General features: G+C 40.2%; 1 protein-coding gene across 1 annotated transcript in view; it reads left to right on the top strand.

The window, feature by feature from the left end:
* The window catches only part of USH2A (usherin), a 390408-nt gene that overhangs the window by 343819 nt on the left and 23598 nt on the right, over positions 1-22991 (top strand). Inside the window, exons 61-63 of the mRNA XM_056357449.1 lie at positions 16089-16316; positions 17167-18683; positions 19731-20052. Of these exons, the coding sequence (XP_056213424.1) occupies positions 16089-16316; positions 17167-18683; positions 19731-20052 (2067 nt within the window). The remainder of the gene's footprint in view (positions 1-16088; positions 16317-17166; positions 18684-19730; positions 20053-22991) is intronic.

A 22991-nucleotide genomic window follows, 5' to 3' on the forward strand; every position in this document is an offset into this window, starting at 1 on the left:
TTCAGACTTTACAAAAAGCACTGGAATGCATGTATAATCTTGCCACACTGGTTTTTTTTAGGGGGCAAGACCCTAATTCCTGCACAGTGCTAAAACATGAGTTTATCAACAGAAAGCTCTTTGGGAGTGAGAATGGGTGTCTGTCTGTTAATTTACAGCACTATATAAATATTATTTTTGAGACTATAATAGCAATTATGGTGAATAGGGGCCAGATGGCCTCTGTATCTAGAAAGCAGAATGGCAGTGTATTTTTAATGGACTTAAATGTTACTTTTTGACAGGCAGCTAATATTAAATTCTATATTATAGGTGCCTGTCAGGTGAGTATGGTTCTGAGTTTTGGTTTTTGTTGAACTAATTACTAATGTCATGCCTGGATACTTTTGCCCACTAAAGCCTTGTTCTGTGGTGGGGTCTTTGTTGTTGCCTTTTTTTTTTTTTTTTTTCTAAGGATGGTTATTGATCTCTTGCTGAGCTGAGATTTCAGTTTTATGCCAGATAGTTTGATTAATGGGTTGGTTTCTGTAAGTGGACTGAATGGGGATAGGAAGCACAAGCCGCTCATGCCGCCAACCCTAACTCCGTCAAGACGCATAGCTCATTATGAAACAGTTATCAAGTATACATGAAAAATTAATTGGGCTCAGTTTGATTCTGAAAAGGATCAGCTTTCTACTTGGCGGTCCCCCCAATCTTTCCAGATGTTGCACGCTAGCCCCTCGAGAAGCAGCGAAGGGAGATGTATTAATACATTGTATTGATTAGATCAAGACCCCTGACAGTTATTTGTAGAGATACCATCTGGCTGCTGTTCGAATTCCTTCACCAAAAACAGGACGTGACATGTTATTAATCTCAACTCTCTAAGTATAGACAGTTGCCTTTTCTGCTAAACCGCATTTTACCATTCCGTAGGAGATGGAGGCAGACCTGAAGGGTGCTGAAATTAAGGTTATTACACAAATTGAGCCATATGGTCCAAATATTTCAGCAAGAAAATTGCCAGGCAATAAAAATTGCTCCTGCCTTCCTAATGGTGTAAATTACAGTTTAACCATGGCTCTAATGATGTCCTTCTGCCGCGCTTAACTACTGTTACATGAAGGACATTGTTTTAAAAATATAAAAAACAAGTAAATGCCAGCAGCGTGTTTTACAATCTGTTAGTGTGTCATTAAGAACACTGTCAGAATTACATAAACATAATGGCAGGCAACCTAGCATACAAAAGAACGAGTATGGAAATAGAAAGTGTCTTGAAAACTCCTTTAGCTCTGTAATGTCAAGAGCCCTTTCCCTTCTGGAACTTTTCCAGTATGGGAAAACGTGGCTGGTAATTTATTCCAGTTCTCACACAGGCTCTAATGGAGATTTAAAAACAGAAGAAAAAAAAAAAACTGAATATACGGATGCATTTTGAACAGGTGACAATGGAGAGGTGTAAATTTACTATCGCATTATACTGTAACTGTATATAAAGTTAACTGGGTATGAAAAAGGAATCCAAGATGCAAGCCTCTTTTCAAACTGAAGCATTTTTTTTTATTCTTTGGGATCATAATGGGACTTTCTGTTGTTTTTCAGACTGTTTGGAGAATTGCAGAGTATTAAAATGGTTTCAAAGCTCAAAAGCTCTGTGAATTTTACTAACAGAGCTAGCAATCCTAAAAAAAATGTTTATTAAAAATAGCTGTAAGTTATTTGTTACTAAAAAAAAAAAGAAAGTACTTATCCAGTCAGCAGATGGATTACTGATTCAGATGATTCATCATACCGTGTGAAAATTAAATTGTAAATAAATAAAGTGAATAATTGGCCACTCATCCAACTATGAACAAAGGAAACACTCTGAGATGGCCATACAGAGAGGAAGAATCACGTAGGTTTATAATAAATACTATTTGGAATATTTAGTTTGACCACTTCTACTTTAAACCATGTGCAGAGTTTAAGAGTTCATGTATGCCAGATTTCTTGGTAAAATAACCTAGTACAGCCATGTTACCAGCCTGGCATCTGGCTGACCAGGCGGCAGGGCACTGGTTCGGGGAGGTGCACTTAGAGCGCTCCGTACCAGTAGTTTTGTAGAAGTGGCTGCTGGAAACCAAGGGGTCCTGTGCCCCACCGCTGCCGCCCCTCTCTCCCTTGGGCCATGTTGCTCTGGGTCTGCTAAGCAGGCAGAGCTGCTGCTTCCCCTGCCCGTGCACCTCTGAAGACAAAATCTTCCACACCCTTGCAAGGGCATCCAGTTCCTGCTAGATCTTCATGCTGGTTGAAATGTATTTTGACAATGATGAAAACACAAGTGAGTGATGTCGAACAGATGAGTGGAAGAAGGGAGATTGTGAATTAGCTGGCTGGGTTGGCTGGTTGGTGAATGAGCTGACAGGCAGCTCTTGCATTTGTCTTCAAACCTAGCACAGTTTCTGAATTGTGTGAGGATCTTATTTGTGTGTGGAACAGGGAAAAGATGACAGAGGACTTTTGACAAATTTAAAACGTCCCCAAACCAGACAGTTTATCAGATTCAATACAGTTCAAAGCAGTCTTTGTATCTGTCCTTCCTGCTTCTCAGTACCAGTACAATCACAAATGAAAGCACTAAAACATAAGTAATTCGTGGCCGGTTGGGTTTTGCTCCAAAGAAACTGAAGGCAGAAAGCAGTAGACTCTTGTGAGGATGGTAGTCTGAAAACTTCCTATATACAATCTGTGGGGGTGTTTACATACATGTAATCTGTATTAGGAGGAAACAAAGTCCAATTTATGAGTTTATTCCATCACACACTGCAAGTATTTGCCTCGGCACCTTGAATTTTTTATCTAACCAAAGTTACAGAAATCCGTGGCAAACGGGATCTGGAACTTCTAAGTCTATTTTTCTCTATGCACAAGAGAGAGATTTTTTTATTTAACGATAGAAACTGTATAGTATTTTTAAATCTGTTTCTTTAGCACTCCTCCATTAAAATCTCTTCAGTCTTTAAAGAGAGAGATTGGTACAGATGTCCTTCCACCAGCATCTGACAGGCTGGAATATTTGGAAAGGATATGCTCATTGAACTGCTTTATGAGTGCCAAGAAAAGCTAGGAGCATGGAGAGAAGGCTTCTACCCATGAAGTGGAAGGCTTGCTGGTAAAAAACCCTGCCAAAGTTCCTACCAGATTCAGAGAAATTTTTCTCACCTTGTTAACAGGTGCCATGTTACAGCTTTAGGGCATCAAACATCATCTGTTACACCTGTGGCAGCTGCAGGCTGCTTTACTCCTTCCACCAAAACTGTGGAAACTGCTTCTTCCTCCATTCCTTTGCCTCCATAAGCCTTCCTTTCTAAGAACCCACTTAGAGAGTACAATGAGTGATAAAGGGAGCAGGAATTCATTTCTGCCCTGAGAGTCTAGTAGAAAATAAATTATGTCTTTTTCAGATTTTTGTCAGGAACTTGTTCCTATTTCCAGATGTTCTGTGGCTCCTGCAGTCCTTACAACAGGCAGGATGCTGCTACAGTCAGGTAATGTGCTTTAAAGGTCTTATGTTACTGGAGGCTGTGTAGTTACACAGGCAAAGCTTTAGGAGGCAAACACATGTCCACTTAAGGCAACCTATGATGTGCAAGAGCAGCAGCTGGACCTGCAGCACAGTACCCTTCACTAAGTTCTTTGACTTTGCAGCTGTAGGATGTCTTTTTAAACTGATCCATGGCTTCTCCACCTTCCTTCTTTATGTAGCACCTATGTCTTTTAAACACTTCTGTGCCCACACCACCCTAACATATAAAGATGATGTTACTGCTGGGGTATGGCCTATCTGAATGAAACCCCTGGAGTATGTGTTGACTGTGAGCCAAAAGGACTCCAAGGAGTTGTATACTCACAACAGGAAGACGAAGAGAGGTCCCAGCATCTGTTTAGCCTACTCATTTTGCTACTAAATTTTGCTCCAAGCATTTTTCCAAGTCTGTGTCCTACAGGTTTGAATGCGCCGATTCTTTTTTCCCATTCAGAGTAGAGTTCCTAGCCTGAGCCAAATCCTCCACGCAATGTGGAGATGCTACTCTAGTGCCTGCAAAAAGGGCACCAAGTTTACAATTGCCCTACAAAATCAGAACTGCAAATGCAGATTTAATATAGCAAGAGAGTAAGCGAAGTGGACTCCTTGCAGGGATAAATTTTTTGTATTTTTGCCATAAAGAAAACTTTACTCATCACAAACAAAATGAATGAAACTTTGCCGAGCTCTTATATTTCAACAGGCTTTAAAAAAGAATTAATGAGAAGTCTGGAAGACATCTTTTCCCAGACAAAGTGAAGTATTATTCTTGTCATTATGGGATCATAAAATTATTTTTTATTGTTTTCTCTTCAGGGGTTCAAGACAGATGATAATTTAGATTTTCTCTAATGCTAGTCTATGCTAGAAATCCTAGACCGTGATGTACCAATAGATCATGAGATTTATGCTATAGTTGTAGCTTAAGACAGTGACATATTTAAGTGCTGTGCGTAAAGTTACTGGAAAGTCCTGGCCTAAAAAGACTGAATAGAGACCCTGAGAGTAAATGAGAACAATATCACCTTTTCCACCAGGTAACACAATAATTTGAGCTGTGGTTGCTTTTAATGTCAAACACAGTGCCCCCTTTGAGGGCAAATAGAGCTGAGAACATGTGGCTTTTGAAATAGATTTCTGAGACAAAAACTTGCAACAGCCCTTCAGCATACTGCTTTTTCCATCTTTCTAGTCCTGCCTAGTAGAATCATAACACTTTCAATTGCTTTGTTAACAAACCCCTGTAATGATATTTGGTTTGAGGGTGTTAATGGAAATTTGAAACCATACTGACTGGAGTAACATCATCTCAGACTGAAGATCTTTACCAATACATTAACCCGTTCATAGGAATCAGGAGTCAGGGATGTGTGCTTCAGTATTATGGATTAACTAAACCCAACCTCTGTTCTGGTTGAATGCCATCTACATACACCATTTAGTTTTGTTGTTCTACTCATGAAGATCCTGATCCAGGATCCTTGAAAAAGCAAAAGAAAGCTTCTGTTGAATTTGAAGTGTTTTGAAACAGCTGCAGTTTAACTTCTGAGGCTATCAATAATTTTTGTTTTCACCTTAAGAAAAAAGAAACTGTTCACCTGTATGATCCATTGCTGTGTGCTGATTGAAATGTTGTCACTGGCTTCTTGGCTGCTCTTTGAGTCTTAAGTGAACTTAACCAAAAATCACAGCTCTGAATTCTAAAAACTTCCTTTCGATGGCCGGTGTTGGCTAGCCTATCTAATCTGGAGAGAGAGTGAGGCTTTTCTGATGGGCTATTCAAAACAGTACTTAAACATAAACGTGATTTTCACTTTAGAGGAACCTCCCTTCCTCTGCACAGAGTATAGAGAATAAATGAAGACACCAGCTACAAAGTTTTGTGTCAGAATGTAGGAGCTCTGACCGTTTCCCATAGCGCCTCTCTTAATCTGTAAGTACTTGAATACATTTATATGTCTGGCCCAAAATGACTACACTGTGTAGTAATTTCTTTTTGAGTTGCTCATTTATAACATGCATACACGCAGCTAATCAATAGATGAGACAGTGAAACTAGTGGATTTACAAGTTAATATGCTGGAGTCAATAATGTGCTGTAAAGACGTTTTCAATTCTGAAATCAGCACAATTTGTTTTGTACTAAGCTTAACTATATACCTGTTGATTTAGCGGTCTATTTTAATTCCCCAAGTAACTTAAATATCCAAGGATAATACAGAATCCAAACTAAACTTGTTACGCTTCAGCTTTCAAGTTATATTTTCAATATTTACATCTTTCATCATTTCAGTGGAAGTTCATCTGTCCACTGGGTTCGCTTGGTTTCAGGACATTAAACCTGCAAGCAGCTTCTCTTCCAGTTATTCTACCAAACTCTATAACCACTCTGTCTTCTTTTCAGCCTTTTTCATGGTGTGGAGTAGATTCTGAGCCTTCATATTGGCAAGACATGTTTGCTATGGGACACAACAATGTAGACGATCTTTATTGAGCCTCATTATTTTCGTCAACGGTGCAGTCCATAGCAGCTGCAATGGGAAAACAAGATTTTTGTTCCTCTTGCCATAATGTGACACAAGGGCTTTCCAGGCTACTTGTTGAGGCTTTCCGCTAGTATACAACCAGTAAGGGCAGGGATCCCTTGTAGCAACCCCCTACTCTGAACTTGGGGGAGCAACCCGCAAGTTCTGGAAGGAAGGTGTCAGATCTGTGCTGGACCTGTCAGTATTTTGAGGGGAAGTGTGCTTTGCTGAGGAATATGTCTCCAAAGTGTACTCCTAATTATATGTCTAATCAATATCCCCTGATAATATTCAGAGGAGAGGCAGAACTTTCCTCCAGCTACTGAAGAGAGGGCGTCCCTACCTGCAGAAGCAGTGTGCGGTGTGCTTCTGGTGCGGAGCAAATCTTTTTTTCCTGGCAGGGGTTGGCATAATTGGAGTGCACCTCTCTCAAACTGCTACCTGCACACCTTCATTTAATTTCAGCCAGTGTTGGAGAGCAGGTATTTACATGTAGGAATTGTAAAGCGTTAAGGGAAGGAATGAAAAAAACCTTGTGAAGGAAAGCCTTTCAAGAGATAGAGGTTTGCATGCTTTTTGGCCCATCATTTTTTAAAATTCATTTTAAAGGTGACATTTTAAGTTCAGCCACACATTCAGACTAAACTTTGGCCTTGATAATGTAGCTCCAAGTAAATTGTTTATGCTTACCTTTTAATATGTCTCAGAAGTGATTACATACAAATCAGGCAAAGTTTGAATGAAAAGCTAGAACTGTTCAGTACAGGGCAGAAAAAAAAAAAAAGAATAAAACAGTTGAAGTAAAAACCTTTTAGTCTCCTTTAAAATGTTGCTTTTATTTTCCATTGTGTTGGCAGAAAGCGGGGATTTAAAGCTGTGAATTGCCTTGAGGCTGTGTTATCTTCCTCTACTTAGCAGCAATTAGAACTGCTCTTTCTTGCATGTGTTGGGCGAGAGAGACAAGGACTCAGAATGACTGAGAAAAGGGAATGAAGTAAGCTCACATTTAACAATAATATGACACATCTGTTGTACCTGTATAAAATGGCATCTAAAACAATAATGCTGGTTTCCTGAAGCTGCATAGAGTAACACAGGGAGATATCCTGAGACTTAATTAATGTTTGTAACATGATGTGAGGCCCTATGATGAAAAGTCATGTAGAACTGCAAAGTCCTAATTTTATGGAGCACAACTGACATTCAGTGGCATTTTCAAGGAAACTGATGTGGGAGTTCACCTGCAATCTATGTTAAGATTCAGATTGTCCTTGTACAAGTCCCCTTAAAGGTTTTCTGCAAACTTTTTTTTTTTTATCTTTGCATTTCTTTTTCCCCCATTATGGCTGTTGAGCTGTGCAAAGGCAAAAAATGAAAACAATTGCTTTTACAGGGGAAAAAATAAGGAGGATTTTATTCACCAAAACCACAGCCAAACTATTTTTCAAATTTTACAGAAAATAGAAACCTTCAGGTACTACGCTCAGGTCATTTTAAGATCAGATGGGAGAAGTTTTAAAATGTTCAGAGCCGCTTGTCTTCACAATATCATGTATCATATATGATGTAATTTAAAAGGAGATTCAGTGGTGTATGGCACAGATATATGTAGTTACAAATGTTATGGAGGAGCAATGTGAATGCTTGAAAAACAAAACTTCAAGTGAAACCAAAAGCCGCAACAGTTGATAATGACGAGGGCATGTTCTTTCTACAGCAAAGCAAAACTGATTGCTACAAGATACATTGAGTTGAGAAGTTCAGGTATGTAAATTATCCATTTTTCAGGATAACAAACACATCCACAATTTCATTACATTGTTTTAAAATTACAGAAGCCCTTCTGCAAAACATCTGCCACCTGAACATTACTAAAAGAAGAAAAGATTTGAGACTAAGACGACACCAACTGCACTGATGTAGCAGTCCAGATTTTGTTTGTTCTGACAAAAGCATCTAACTTCATTCTGGACATCAGCCAATATATCAAATGGAAAATACGGTTTATGGCATTAGGAAAAATATAACATTAACCCCCTAATGCTCCATATTAAGGGTTGTACCCCCTACCATTTGCAGGTTTGAGCCCTTAGGCTCTAGCTGCTGTTTTACAGCAGCAGTGGTTTTTCTTTCTTTTGCCATGCCTACAGACGACATAGAACAAATCCAACATGCTAACAAATAGTGGATGGAAAGTTGCTGCTCAGCAGGAGCACTATGTGTGGTACTTATTTTAAGCATATTCCTGGAGTTCAGCTGTATGAGTGCAATAGTTGTAATGTAGAAATAGATAAAAACCCCGGCAGAGTTTGTGTGCTTGCCTTTCCTAGCTTTTTACCTTCCCTGAAGGCACGCTTCTATCCCAGATTATAAAGCTCCACCTGAAGGACCATTCATTCCCATTCTCCTTGTGACTAAGGTAGACTCAACACATTGCAAGTTCTGCAGTGCCTTGATGAGTTTATGCAGATTCCAGATTACACAAGCGTTTGAATTTGGAACATCAAAATAACCTCCCAGCTAAGTCCTGTAGTGTTTGACATTCTTTAATATGATGCTGGATTTCATATACCGTGAAGTCTTTGCTGATGTCTCTGCTCTATCCTCTCTCACTCTGATCAGCTCTCCACAAAGCATGCCCCACTCAGCTAAAGATCAAACTTACAACGTACGTCCATTTTACTGAGGGTAACTCATAATTGCTTTTCAGTGGGGTTTAAATGTTTTACCTCATGCTTTATAGTATCTCAGATAAATAGCATTAACATTTTTCCTTCAGATTCTGCCTGTCATTTTGAAGAGAAACAGAATCTAGTTCTTCATATCCAGAATGACTATCGAAACCAAAAAGGATCAGTCAGGTTAAGTAAGGATAGCACATTTGAACTGACCAAAAACAAATTTTGGAGAAAACAGTCCCGTCAGGTATCTAGTTTATTAAAAAAACATCTTTTTTCCTCTTTCTTTCTCCATCACTTTCTCATGATGAGGATTAATAAACGTGGTTTACAGTGAAAAAATGGGGGCGGGGAGGAAGGTGCAAAACTGTGGTTTATTATACAGTAGGTCTTGTGAGTGTTGTTAGAGATAAAATATTAATGTTAGGAAAACATGTTGACATCGTCCTCTAGATGGTGTCTATAGTGGAATGTCATGTCATTGATATTTTGGTTTATTTGATTTATTTAGTCATGCAGAAAAATCTTTTTTGGGGGATTTTGGTATTTCTTAGTACAAATTAGACAAATACAGATGCAAATACATTTTTAAGAAGGTGGCGTTCAGCGATGTTTGATGGATTTGAAATACATAATTATGTAAGAAAAGGGAAAAAAAGAGAAGAAGGGAGAGGAGGAAAAGAAAGGAGAAGAGATCTTATCTGACAAGAAATAGAATGGAAAAGGCTACTGAAGTGTTGGCTTTGCCCAAAGAGGTTTTTTAAGATTTTAGCAGTAAAACTGCAACATTGCTGGTGGTTTAAGAGTGTGTACTCCTACCCAAAGGCCAACACAGTGACTGTGTGCGGCTTGTTAAATGTGCTTGATTTCATTTTAACGTGCAGTGCATCCTAGTTTTCTTTTTGGTGCTTAGCTTTCAAGTCAAAGCTGGAGATTCAGACACCTGGTGAGACTGCAGCAGGTCCCCAGGTGTGCCAGGAAAGAAAACTGTCTACTGTGAAAATAGGCACCAGCTCCACTAAACAGATTCAGCTACATGCAATTCACAGTTCCTTACATGCTCTGCCAGAAAGGAGGAAAATTAACTGCAATGTAATATTTCTATATCAGGTATTAATTGTTGTTGTTTGCAGAACATTTTAAACTTAGATTGCTGCTGTTTCTAATGGTTTCCCCCGGTATAGTCCACATGCCCACATAGAAATGATTCAGTTATGTGCTGAGTGAAACAGGGTGTGCAAATTAGGTTTCTTATTAAAAAATTCTGCTGGCATGGTACTGTTACGAAAGACAGGAACATGGAGTTACAAAGGACAGATGATTAGTGTTCTCTGATGTCGATAGCAAAACTAACATTTGTTTTAAAAATAAACTACAAGAACCTTCTTAAAGGTGAAAAAAAACCCCAACCAAACCAACATTAAGTTTGCCAGGAATCACAACAAAAGAATATTTTAAGATCATGTAATCAAAGCTTATGTTTTAATAAAGGAGCCATTTTATGTGCTTTACTTTGTAACTTGGATCTATTCTAATACACCTAAAAAATTATTTTTCCTAAATTTATTTATAAAAAAGCAAGCTCAAATATAATGAATTCCTGACTCTTATTTCCTAGCCACTGTAGAAGAAAAGACTGCATCAATCCACTGCAGGGCTGGGAAAACAAAAGTGCCTTTTCATCTCAACCAAAGATGGTTCAGAATAATCCCTGGGCAAAAATGTTTCAGAATTATTTTGTGTTTAATATATAAATGCCTGGGTTTAGTAACTTAAAAATTTAAATTTTTATTTTTATTTTTAAATTTTTATTAGTAACTTAAAAATTTAAATGTTTATTTAATTTTCTTTCACCATTCTTGGGGGTTTTATATACCATAAAAATTATCATCAATGTTACTGCTATTGAAGGCCTGTTGGATAATATCAAATAATATAATAGTGATTTTAAATGAAAATATAGGCATTGAAAGGCAGTTTTAAAATTCTAAAATGAAATGCTGAGTTCTTAAAATGTAAAATTTTAAGAGTGTAATTTGCCCACAAAATTGACCAAAAAACGTTAAAAAAAATTTACACAAACTGGAAGGAAAATAAATTGTGCAACATCAATTTTTGGTGACAATGGAAATTCTAGTCACCTCTAAGCAAGATAATTTCTGGTAAAATTAATAACACTGGTTTCTGTTTGCCTAACCTTTGAGGTTTTTCAGTACTATCACAGGAATAATTTATATCCCAGTCCACACCACTACAGGAAGGGGGCTCACAGATTACTTGTGTATCCATAAGTTGTATCCCTGCGAATTTGAGTGTAAGGCTTTAAGAATAGAGTAGATTTGTTAAACAAAAAAACCAGTGTGCATGATACAAGCCTGAGAAGGAAGGCAAGCCAAAGGACAAGTTAGGGATTGCATATGAATGTGCACTCAGTGCAATTTTTAGAGTGAAGGCAGGGGCTAAGAAGTAGGCTGGGAAATAAGAGTGAATATCAGAGTCAAGGTGCAAGCACTCCCTTGCTTTGCAGAAAATGGCAAAGAATCTGGGTTAGATGGGGAACTGGATAAGAGGATAACACCAAAGGTGAGGATAAGCTATTTTAGTAAAACCCCAAGCATTCCCCATCACTTCTCTCACTTGTGGAAGAATCTGTTCGGCTTCCTTGATGGAGAACTTGAAAACTGTCATTGGAGGGTGGTCAGATGAACGTTCTGACTGCCAGGAGACCATAGCTTTCTCCTCCAATGTCCAGGGAGCGTTTGGCATCTCTGCCTCTGTAGACAAGGGAATGTCATAGTGAATTACCTTCCCATCATTTATGTCTGTGGGTTATGAAAGAAGAGGTTTGGTTCCCTGTATCGCTCCTACCATTAGCAGTGTGGCAACGTCTGATGCCATTGAGTTTGGAGACTCACAGAAAGAATGAGCTAGCTTTTTAATCAGATGCTGAAGATAGCTGCCAAATAGGAATTACTGTATGAAGAGAAGATAGGGAAAGAGAAGAAACCAGAGCCTAACCTTAACATGCCTGGTGATGACTTGCTGAGTTTTGATGATTACCCCTGAAGAAAGGACAGACACTCAAGCTGCCTGTTGGGGCAGCTTTTTAGTGGTTCGGAGATCTGATGTAATTGTCACATTTTGAACTCATGCCCTGAGACCTGGGCAACTGGGTAAGCTGGCCTGCCTTGAAAAAAGAGGAAAACCCATAATGACACCACTGGAAAGTGCTGCTTTATCAGATCGATAGATTCTTAAGATGACTAGGTTGTGTAGTTGTATGCAGTTTAAACATTTGTGCAGGGAGTCCACCCGCACAGAGTATTATTGACAGCTACAGATCAATGCTAATTTTTGATCATTTTCAACCTACAAAGACCTCTTGACCCGGTTGCCACCTTAGGGGCACTTCAAGTGGTCAGAAGCAATCACAGTAGGCAGTGTAAAATCATCAGACCCTTGAAGGCTGTGCAGCCTTGCCCGTGCCCAGGAGAGGAGGACTGGGAGGTAGCGAGGAAGGCAGGCACTTTGCATTATGGATGCTGCTGCCTTTGAACGGCATGAAAGACTATGCTAATTTGTTTCCAGACTTTAAGTGACTTCTGTGCTCATGAATTAAAAAATAAACAAACAAAAAAGGCAATCTGAAGCAAATCTTGACAGATACATTATTCATGATTCATGTTCTCTTGTTTTATATTTTGAAAAATGTGTTAAAACAAGGTTTTATTTTAAATAACTTTTATCCTAATTTGCAGTTGGAAGGCTAGAATTAGCCGAGGAGCGTAGTTGTTGCTGTTAACAGCTTGTGCTGCCACTGGCAGCACGTGAATCATTTTACACAGCAAAAGCAAAGGTGTGGTCCTGCCTGGAGTAGTGGTGGTGCTGTCAGTGCTGCACAAGGGCAGGGGATGGGGCTGTGGGGGTCAGGTCATGGCAGCTGGTCACAGCTTGCCTCAGGTGTCCCTTTCTGTAGTGTTTACATCAAAAGAATGGGCTGTATAAGAGGAGTGTGAGAGTGCACACACGTAGATGGTTGTTGGATTATTCTTAATTTAATGACTGGCTGAGTGAGAGCGCTTTGCGGTAGGAGACAGAGAAAGGAGGGGATAGGCTTGTAGTCCGTCAGATTTCATGGTCGCTCAGTCTACGAACATCTTAATGTTTGCATTAAAATTTTATTTTGTTGGTTTGCTTTTAATGGTGAATGAAATCTGGACTGTTAGCAGTGTGTAAACATGGGCTATATGAGTTCATGGCTTTGCAGACAAAGACTATTCCAGGCAATAATTCCAGGCAGAATATTCCAGGCAATGATTTTGATCCTGCACCTGTTTAAGTCTGTGTTGCTGTCTGCTGAAGCCAAAGGTGCTCTCCTTTCAAGGTGTATTTTGCTATTTATATTTGACCATTCCAGCAGGTTAGTATTTCTATGCTGAAAATGTCATGGGAGGACATAAAGTAATTCTTAAAATGAATCAGTCTGCCATCCGTTCTCTTTTCAGTATCAGCCTTTGAGCTGAGCAAATTCACACATGGCAATGGCAGCAGCGCAGGGGAAGGAAACGTGGCTCTGTATTCTGGGAGTGCATCCCTTGAGCTTACTTCAAAACCAAACCAAACAAAAATACATGTAAACCATTTGTTCTTCAAGAAGTATCTGTAGGAGCTAGGGATAAAAGTCATCCCTGGAAGGAATGGTTTAGCAGTCTCCAGAGAACATGATGAACTGCAGGCAAGGAAATCCCTCCATCCTTGTTTCATTTCAAGGTGTGGTGGGGCTTGTAAATAATTAAATCTTGGGGTTTAGTTGGAAAATGGTAGAGGTTGATGAAAATATGCTGGTTTCTGTTTAAAAAGAGAAGCCCAGTTTTGTAGAATTGCTGTTACAAAAGCCCACCCCGATGATGCAGCTGATTAGAAAGCAGAGCCGTTGCTCTTTCTATGGTGTTTGTAATAACGGGTTGTACCTTCGGAGAACCTCTGTGTAGCGGTTCAGGGACAGTAATTTAATGTTGTGTGCTCCCTTCCTCCCATCCCTACCCCTGAACCATGGAATGTAAATTTTAGGCTTTTAAAAGTTCTGTTTTGAAAACCTAATAGATAACTGTCCTCATAAAAACTATTAATACAGACTACATCCAATTGTAAAGCTAATTTTAATCATGTTTTGTGCCAACATAATTTCTGATGCCAGATTTTTATGCTAAGCGTGAGCTTCAATTTGAGCTCGGTTCTTTAACCTGCAGTTCATAATTTTGCATTCGGCTGTATAGGTTTTTTGGCTATGGCAGTTTGAACGCTTCCACTTTCAAGGATCTAAGCCATAAATGTTTATTAAAAGAATCTATAATGAAATCAGTTTTGTTATTTTTTTAATGGCTGCCTTGAGTATGTTGGATGACTGAACGCACGTTGTTAATCATTAAGTACTCATGTTACAAAAAGTGTTTGATAGTATTGCCATCTAGGGGCTGAACTAAATTCTCCATACTGAAATAAACTGTAATTGAACAGGTGCTGCTATTGACAATATACATATGTTTTTGCTTTATAGCCCACATGCTTTCCATGTTTCTTATGACAAAAGATACCTCTAAATGTCCCACAGCAGCCAGAGCTTTTTTTATATATAATCTGTTCGAGGTGATTGCTATTTGCATTTGAGCTTATGCTTTTTTGGCAGTGATGACTGGGAATTCCTAACAAAGAATTATACTTTTTTGCATTATTAATCTTGCTAGTGTTTGCCCTGTTTAACAGAAAAAGGAATCATTTATCAGAAAAGTATGTTTATAATCTGTACTTGTGGCATCTTCAGATTTAATATTCATAATGGTCATTCAAATGCTGTGCTATATTTATCTAAAAGACTAACTCATTGTTGTGAGGAAATAACTATTTAAATATTTATGATCTAACTTTTAATATTTAAAAAAAGAAATTAATATTTCTTTAAAATTTGTTTCTGAGTCTGATAGCTTAACAAACGTTTAAATATTAAACAAATGGAAGTGTTAGCATTTAACAACTTAATATGACTTACTGAAACAGGGAAATTGGCTTCAGCTGTTTCTGCCACATGAAGGAAACTGAATCTCTGCACTCCCCTTCTTGAGATCTATGCAATTAATGCAAAAGTATAACTAAAAATGAGATTAAATATATGAGTGATCAGCTGAACTCCTTTCTTCCTTGCTCCTCTGATGAGACAAATCTGAACAGTCTTCCATTGAAACGTGTTACCCCTGTTCTTTGTTAGCCACTGTATCTTCTCTGGCTGTTCAAAACAGCGCTACAGCTGTATTGTCTTCTTGCCAGATGGGAGTTTGCACTGAAACTCGCTTTGCCTCGTACCCGAGCGGTTTTCAGGTCTGTCTGATGCGGTTTGGGTTGAGCTGGATAAAGCTGTGAGCTACGAGGCCAGTGGCCCCTTCTGGGCATGGCTGAAGCCCCTCGGTCTGCATCCCCCCGCCCGCCCCTGTGCTGGGCTGCGGTCTGGGTGCTGGCAGGTCAGCCCTGGCCAAGCCCGGTGGGATCCATGGACAGCTGTGCTCCTCCTCGCCCCTCTTCGCCGGTGCGAGGTGGGGGTCTGGCACCCGCAGGGTCTATCCTGCCTGCCTGTGTCCCCATCAGCAGCGCGGCTGCTTCCTCCAGCCTGAAGAAACAGGGAGGGGTCTTGTAAGGTGGCAGGTTGCCCCACAATTGTCCTACCTTATGAATTTACCTCAAGTGACATCTTTACAAAGCAGGAACATAGAAACCAATTTATTCCCTCCCTCCCTCTCCTCCCCGCCCCCCTCCACTTCTAAGGGATTAGTTTGCAGTAAGGGAACAAAACTGTGCTCTTGGAAATACTGTTGTCTATCCAGTGCTCTATGTAGCTGTAACAGGAAGGCGTGCCTGTCAAACGTCACATCTACACACAGGTTGTGTAAGGACTCTGTAGAGGCAGGCATCACTCACATACCACAGGTTTTCCCATGTGCTTGAATCCTTCATAGTACCAGGCACTTTCATCCTGGCTGAGCAAAGCTCAGACACATGCTGAACGAACTGCAAGGTGATTGCCAGCTGAGATCTGAACTGTGCAGGACTTCCCAGAAGTCAACCTCAAAGGCTCTACCATAATGATAGATGTTTTTTTGAAAGCCTAAGAGTTTCTTTTTGAGGTTCAGCTATGGAAACCCACCAAAAAATCTTGGTAACCAGATGGGGTATTCTGCAAAGCGGTCAGTAGCGACCCCAAGCTGAGACTTTTTTCCAAGTGACATAAACCACAGATGCTGATTACTTTTTTAACTAACTCAAACATCTGTATTCTTGCTTCAGGGAACAAAGCATCAGGCTCATTTATTTGGACTGAAACCTTTCACAACGTATCATGTTCATGTCATAGCTGTAAACAACGCCGGGCAGGTTTCAAGCCCCTGGACATCTGTGCGCACGTTGGAAGCATCACCCAGTGGCCTGAGCAACTTCACTGTGGAAAAGAAAGAAAACGGCAGGGCTTTGCTGCTAAAATGGTCAGAGCCTTCCCAACCCAATGGTGTGATTAAGGTAATCTTCATTTTGACACTTCACTTGATCAAAAAGGAGAAGGGAAACACTGAATATTGAATCAAAACATTTTTGCTGAAAAGGACTCACAAATGCATTATACTTTAAAATAAGACGGAAGTCCTATGTAAGCACAAGACACTCTGTGAGTGTTCTCTGCTTGTGGTTATATTAAAATGAATAATATATTAACATTCCTGTGCTACCCTACAGCTGTAAATGTTCATTTACAATGAACCAAATTGTTCATTTAACATATAGAAAGCTATGCGTGAAAGCTTATAATCTTACTTGGCATACATTAGACATCACGAAAATGTGTTTCTAGAAAACATGGGTTTGACAGAGTGTTGATCTGAAATTTGGGACTTCTTTTAGCTCAACGTTTTCAACTGAGTGTAAACCTTTACCTGCAAGATTGGCAACTAGAGGGGTTTATTTGGAGGGTTTTTTCTTAAGTGATTTGCTCTAGAATTAGCCTGTGAGAAGCTTTGTGCTAGCCCATGAGAGCCTCACAATGAGACTTGGTAACAAACAAATATAATGAAAACTGTCACTAAGTGATTTATTACTGCACCCAAAATAAAAAAAAAAACAAACATGAAAAATGGATCAAAACATTCCTTTTGTATCAATGATCTGTTTGTGTGCTGATTTTTACTAGTAAGGAAGTAAGATTCTGAATCATTGGTTAATAGTCCTTACCCTGTTGCAAAGATTGAGCTGTCTCATCTACCGGTTATTGAAAAAAAATGTTGATTTTTTGTTTTTTTCTTTTGTCCTGGCTTCTGTCCTTTCTTCCCTCCCTGCCTTTTTTTTTTAATTTTTCCTTTCTTTATTTATTCACCAGACCTACAATATTTTCAGTGATGACAACCTGGAGTACAGTGGTTTATCTCGCCAGTTCCTCTTCAGACGCCTGGAGCCATACACTCTCTATACCCTGGTACTGGAGGCTTGCAGTGTGGCAGGCTGCACTCGTTCCCCACCCCAGCCGGTCCGGACAGGTGAGGCACCCCCAGCATCTCAGATGGCACCTGTAATCCAGGCAGTGAACGCTACCAACATTGAACTGAGCTGGTTGCAGCCAATTAGTCCAAATGGAAAAATAATTCGCTATGAAGTTATTCACAGATGCACAAAAGAAAACGCTGCAGGGTACAAAGCAACAACAGAAGACGAGAAAATTGTTTTCACAGAATATAACACTGAAAGTAACGCATTCATATATAATGATAAAGGTTTACAGCCGTGGACAAGGTATGAATATAAAATACGCACCTGGAATGCTGCAGGCTACGCTGACAGCTCCTGGACAGTGGCAAAGACTAGTCAGACTGCCCCAGAAGGTCTCGCTGTCCCCAGGTTATCCTTGGTGTCGGTAAACCCCCGTAAAGTGCTCATCTCATGGGCCTCCCCAGCACAGCCCAACGGTATTCTTCAGTCATACAGGCTGCTAAAGAATGACGTTCTGTATCCTTTCAGCTTTGACGCTGCTACTTTCAACTACACAGATGAAGATTTACTGCCCTATTCAACGTATACTTACGCGATAGTTGCCTGCACGATGGGAGGCTGCTCTACCAGTGAACCAGCTGCAATACAGACGCTGGAAGCAGCTCCTGCCTTCGTGGACCCACCATCTCTGCAGGCTGTCAGTGCCACTCAAATTAATGTGTCTTGGACACCTCCTCAAATACAAAACGGAGATATCACCAAGTACATCTTGAAATTAAACAATGAAGAGTATTATCCTGGCAAAAGTTTGCAAATGTTGGTTTCTAATCTGCAGCCTTACACCCAGTATGATTTTGCATTGGTTGCCTGTACTGCGGGGGGCTGCACATCTAGCATATCCCAGTCAGTGATGACCATGGAGGCTCCACCATTAAATATGGAAGCTCCCAGGCTACTTGTCATGGGCTCAGAGTCAATTGAAATCACATGGAAACTTCCAGCTAACCCCAATGGTGAAATCACAAGCTACGAGCTAAGGAGGGACGGTCTACTTGTTTACTCAGGTCTGGAAACTCGGTATCTTGATTTCACCCTAATGCCAGGCATGGAGTACAGCTACACTGTCACTGCAAATAACAGTCAAGGGAGTGTGACCAGCCCGTCAGCTCAGATAAAAACCAACCCCTCTGCTCCATCTGGGATGTTGCCTCCTAGGTTGCAGGCATGGTCTTCAAAGGAGATTTTGGTGGCCTGGGATCCTCCTATCAAAGTAAATGGTGACATCAGAAATTACACAATCTCAATCCACAAGCCTGCTGAAACAGGAAAGAAAACTGTTGACTTTGATGCATCTCAGGTTTCCTTTCTGAGACGGTCATACATAGTGGCAGAGCTACAACCTTACAGTAGGTAAGTCTGGAAGACCTCATTTGTTGAATAAATGCTGCGGTGTGGTTCAGTGGGCTGGCAGCCAGTTCAACCATCTTGTTTAAACAGATAGTCAAACCCATGGGGTTTTATTGTCTAGAAAGCACATGATAAAACCAGGATTATTTTTTTTTTAGTTTGTAGTAACACCAGCTATATATCATCTTGACAAAGTGCATAGGGTTGGCACAGGTTGCAATTAATACAAGGAGTAATTCAGCACTCTGCTGTAGACTCCAAAACCTGCAATCTTGTACTTGTGTATCTTTTACAAGATGTCTGCATTCAAGAATGAATAGGGCTTTATTTGACAAAGTTCATGGTGAGAAGACTAAAGACCTGTTGGCTAGCCCATTCACAGCGTAGCTGGGCTAAAATTAATGAAGTCACACCAGGAATACGCTCACACCCTTGAGCCGAAAGCAAACAACTTGTGTTTAAGTGAGAGCTAAAACTTAAGAGGGTGTACCAGACTCTGCTACAGAAGGGGCACACTTGATATTGAAGAAATATCTTCCCCACTAATTCTTGATTATTTATCTGACCTTTCCTTATGTATTTGTGTAGGCATAATTTGTGTGTCTTACATGGTTGATAAGTCTGTCTACTATTTACATGTAACTAATCTAAATCCAAAGAGAGGAGCGTAATAGAGTGAAGCTCTATAGCTCTCAAATGATAGCCAAATCATATCATACAATGAATCATCATTTTGATTCATATCATCAAAATCAAAACAATTTTGAACATTTGACTCCTGCAGATGTTAACTCCAGTCTGGGGAAAAAAAAAGAAAAAAAACCACCAAAAACACAACCGAAACCAAAACAAATGAAAACCCAGAAGACAGCATTCTTCCTTTTTACTGAAAAAAGGCACAGCATATAATCTGCATGTTTATACAAACTGTTTTCTATTTAAAAATGCCAAAGACCAAGAGAAATTAAGAAATCCCCCAGATCTCATGCACATTCTATGTTTGTATTTGCAGTGTTTTAATCACTTCATTCCTGATTTGTGTTCCCAAAGGTATGAAATACAGCTCCAAGCTTGCACAGAGCTGGGCTGTGCCTCCAGTGAGTGGGCATCGGTACGGACGCTGGAGGCACCCCCAGCAGTGCAGCCTGCCCCTCTCATAGAAATACAGACAGCGGCTGGGGGCTTCCAGCCCACTGCTTCTGTCCTCTGGACTGGCCCGCAGCAGCCAAATGGGAAGATTTTATACTATGAACTTTACAGAAGGCGAACGACTCAAGCCCACGTAAATTTAGACCTTGCACTTGTTTACAACGGTTCTTCAACCTCTTTCAAAGATGACAAGTTGCTGCCTTACACAGAATATGAATATCAGGTGAGACTCTGATTATCGTTTCAGTACACTTTGAGAGCCTTACTTTACATGTACAGTGAACATCTCAATTCTAATGTTAATAGTGTTGTGAAACCTGAATGATTGTTGTTAATGTATTTTAAATAGTTGAGAAGCTGAAAATAATTTTGCACAAGTAATAGATCCCTTCAGCATTCATTTTTCTTTGGCTTAATCGTAAATGCCTGAGTTTCTTGTATGTTAATTGTTTGTGTACCATCCAGAGCTCTTGCAAGGCTCCAATGTTATGTAAGAAGTGGGAAATTCTAGTTCCTAAAACGCACCTTCATTTCATTCGTTTTTCTTTCTTTTTCCATCCTCTCTCAATCTATTACGAATTTATTTTTATTTTATGATCCTAAAGTAGTTTACTAGACCAGTGTTGTTTTCTCTTTAAATTAGATGTAGGATCATGTGCAGTTTTCCTGGGTGGTTCAAAAGTGTATTTGTTGTTGATGGTTGGTGTTACTGTTGCATGTCAGTATTTTTTCTATTGTTTTTCTTATAAGGCTAAGATAAAGGAAGGAGACCAGTTCTGCCATTCTTTCACCTGGAATTGTTTTCCATGTCAAAGTTGCAAGTTCTAGTGTCATTATTTTGTCATGCAGTACCTAGTGATAATGTAGGGTTTTACTTTATTTCAGCCTATGAATTAAGAACTTTGTATTTGTAACCATCTGAAATCTTTCCCTTTTTTATGAGTTAGTGGAATTTAGACCCTTATAAAAAAAAAAATCCTCGAATTGGTTGTTTCTAAAAGTAAAAGTAAGGACGAGGTTGATTTTTTTCAATGATCTAATGATTTTTTTAATGTCTATGAATAGCCATGTTTACATGCCACCGAACAGGATACCACTAAGCCTTGCTACTGATTCCGTACACAATATTTGTGCACATGATATGTCTTGAAGATGCATTTGGCAATGCTCAAAAACCTTCATCACCTTTAAAAAAAAAAAAAAAAAAAAGTGTTCAAGCACGGATTTGTTTTGATGTATATGAAACACAGTGTGTTCCACCTCTTGAGCTTCTGCAAGATGGTGGCAATCTTTCTTTTATGATCTTTTTTACATTTGCTTTATAGGATCACAAGGTAATTTAGGTTGGAAGGGCTCTCAGGAGCCCATCCAGTCCAACTTCCCACTCAAAGCAGATCAGTTAAGAGGTCAGGTGAGGTTGTGCAGGGCTTTATCCAGTTACATCCTGAAAACCTCCAGGGAGGGAGACTGTATAACCCCTAGGGGAAGTCTGCTCCACTCCACAAAGACTGTCATTGTGAAAAAGTTTTTTTTGTTATGTTCAGTCTGAACCCCTTTTGCTTGAACTTATACCTGTTTTCTCTTGTCCTCTTCCACCACGTACCATTGTGAGGAACTTCTTGTTAGCCTGTGGGTAGGTGCTGGGGGACTGCCATCAAGTCTCTCCAAAGCCACCTCTTCACCAGGCTGAACAAGCCCCAGTTCCACAAAGGCCATGGTCTCCAACCCCCTGATTACCTTGGTAGCCCTCTGGTGAACTTGCTCCAATTTATCGATCTCTCTCTTGTATTCAGGGACCAAAACAGAACAGACACTAAGTAAAGGCATGTAATCACTTCCTTTAATTGTCTGGCTGTGGTCGTGTTAAACAGCTCAAGATGTTGTTGGCCATCTTTGCTGCCAGATGACACTGCTGGGTCATGTTCAGCTTTCTATCTCTTAAGACCTCTAGGTCCTTTCCAGCAGAGGTGCTCCTTAGCGGGTCAGTCCCTACCCTGTAATTCTGCAAAGACTTACTCTTTTGCAGGAGCAAATCTTTGCATTTGTCTTGCTGAAATTCATAAAGCTGATGATGATCTATTCCTCTAGGCCCTTCTGAACAGCAGACCCGCTCTTCAACGTATCAACTGGTCCCCCATCTGCAAATTTGATGAGTGTGCACTGTACAGGTCAGGTTCTTTGGTAGCTCTGCTCCACTGCTACTGTTGTATTCTTTTTAGTAGCCAGAAACCTTGAAGAATTAAATCTAGAAAGTTGTTTTATCACATTAGTCTATCCAGCTGCTCTGTGTACATGTGTTGTAGACTCACCGAGTCATGTCATTTGGAAGGGACATCCAGAAGGCATCTGGCCTAGCTCCCTGCTTGAAGCAGGTCTAGATAGAGCAGGCTGCTCAGGGCTGTGTCCAGCTGAGTTTTAGATCAAGTTCTGCATCCTTGGACCTCCAAGGATGGAGATTGTACAGCCTGTGTGGGCACCCTGTTCTAATTTCTGACTGCATATCTTTTCTATTTGCATCTAATTGCCTTGTTTCAGCTTGTGTCCCTTGCCTCTTGCTCCATTACTGTCAGAGTCCCAGGTCCTGGAGGGAGGACTGCAGTGGCTTTCTTCATAAATCAGTTCTAGCAGCTCCAGTTTGGGTAAGAAAGGACTCTGAAGGGACAGTTATAAAACTATTGAAAAGAGAGCCTAGGATGCTACTAGAAAAGTGTAGTCACTGCAGTATTCATAAAGCCCTTCTCTGCTTGACAGTCACAATCCTCTTTTTCTCCTTTGTATGTTTCTGGATTGGCAGCATGTCTGTAAGGTAACAGTCAGTGTGAGAAGTGGAGCGTCATCGTAGAATCATAGAATGGTTTGGGTTGGAAGGGACCTTAAAGATCATCTAGTTCCCACGCCCCTGCCATGGGCAGGGACACCTTCCACTAGACCAGGTTGCTCAAAGCCCCATCCAGCCTGGTCTTGAATGCCTCCAGGCATCAACAGCTTCGCTTGGGCAACCTGTTCCTGTGCCTCTCCACCTCATAGTGAATAATTTCTTCCTTATATCTAACCTAAATCTACCCTTTTTCAGTTTCAAGCCATTCCTCCTGGTCCTGTCACTTATGTGCCCTTGTAAAAAGTCCCTCTCTAGCTTTCTTCGAGGCCTCTTTAGCTCCTGGA

This window comes from Falco biarmicus, chromosome 12 (genome assembly GCF_023638135.1).
Source record: "Falco biarmicus isolate bFalBia1 chromosome 12, bFalBia1.pri, whole genome shotgun sequence".
Lineage (NCBI taxonomy): Eukaryota > Metazoa > Chordata > Aves > Falconiformes > Falconidae > Falco > Falco biarmicus.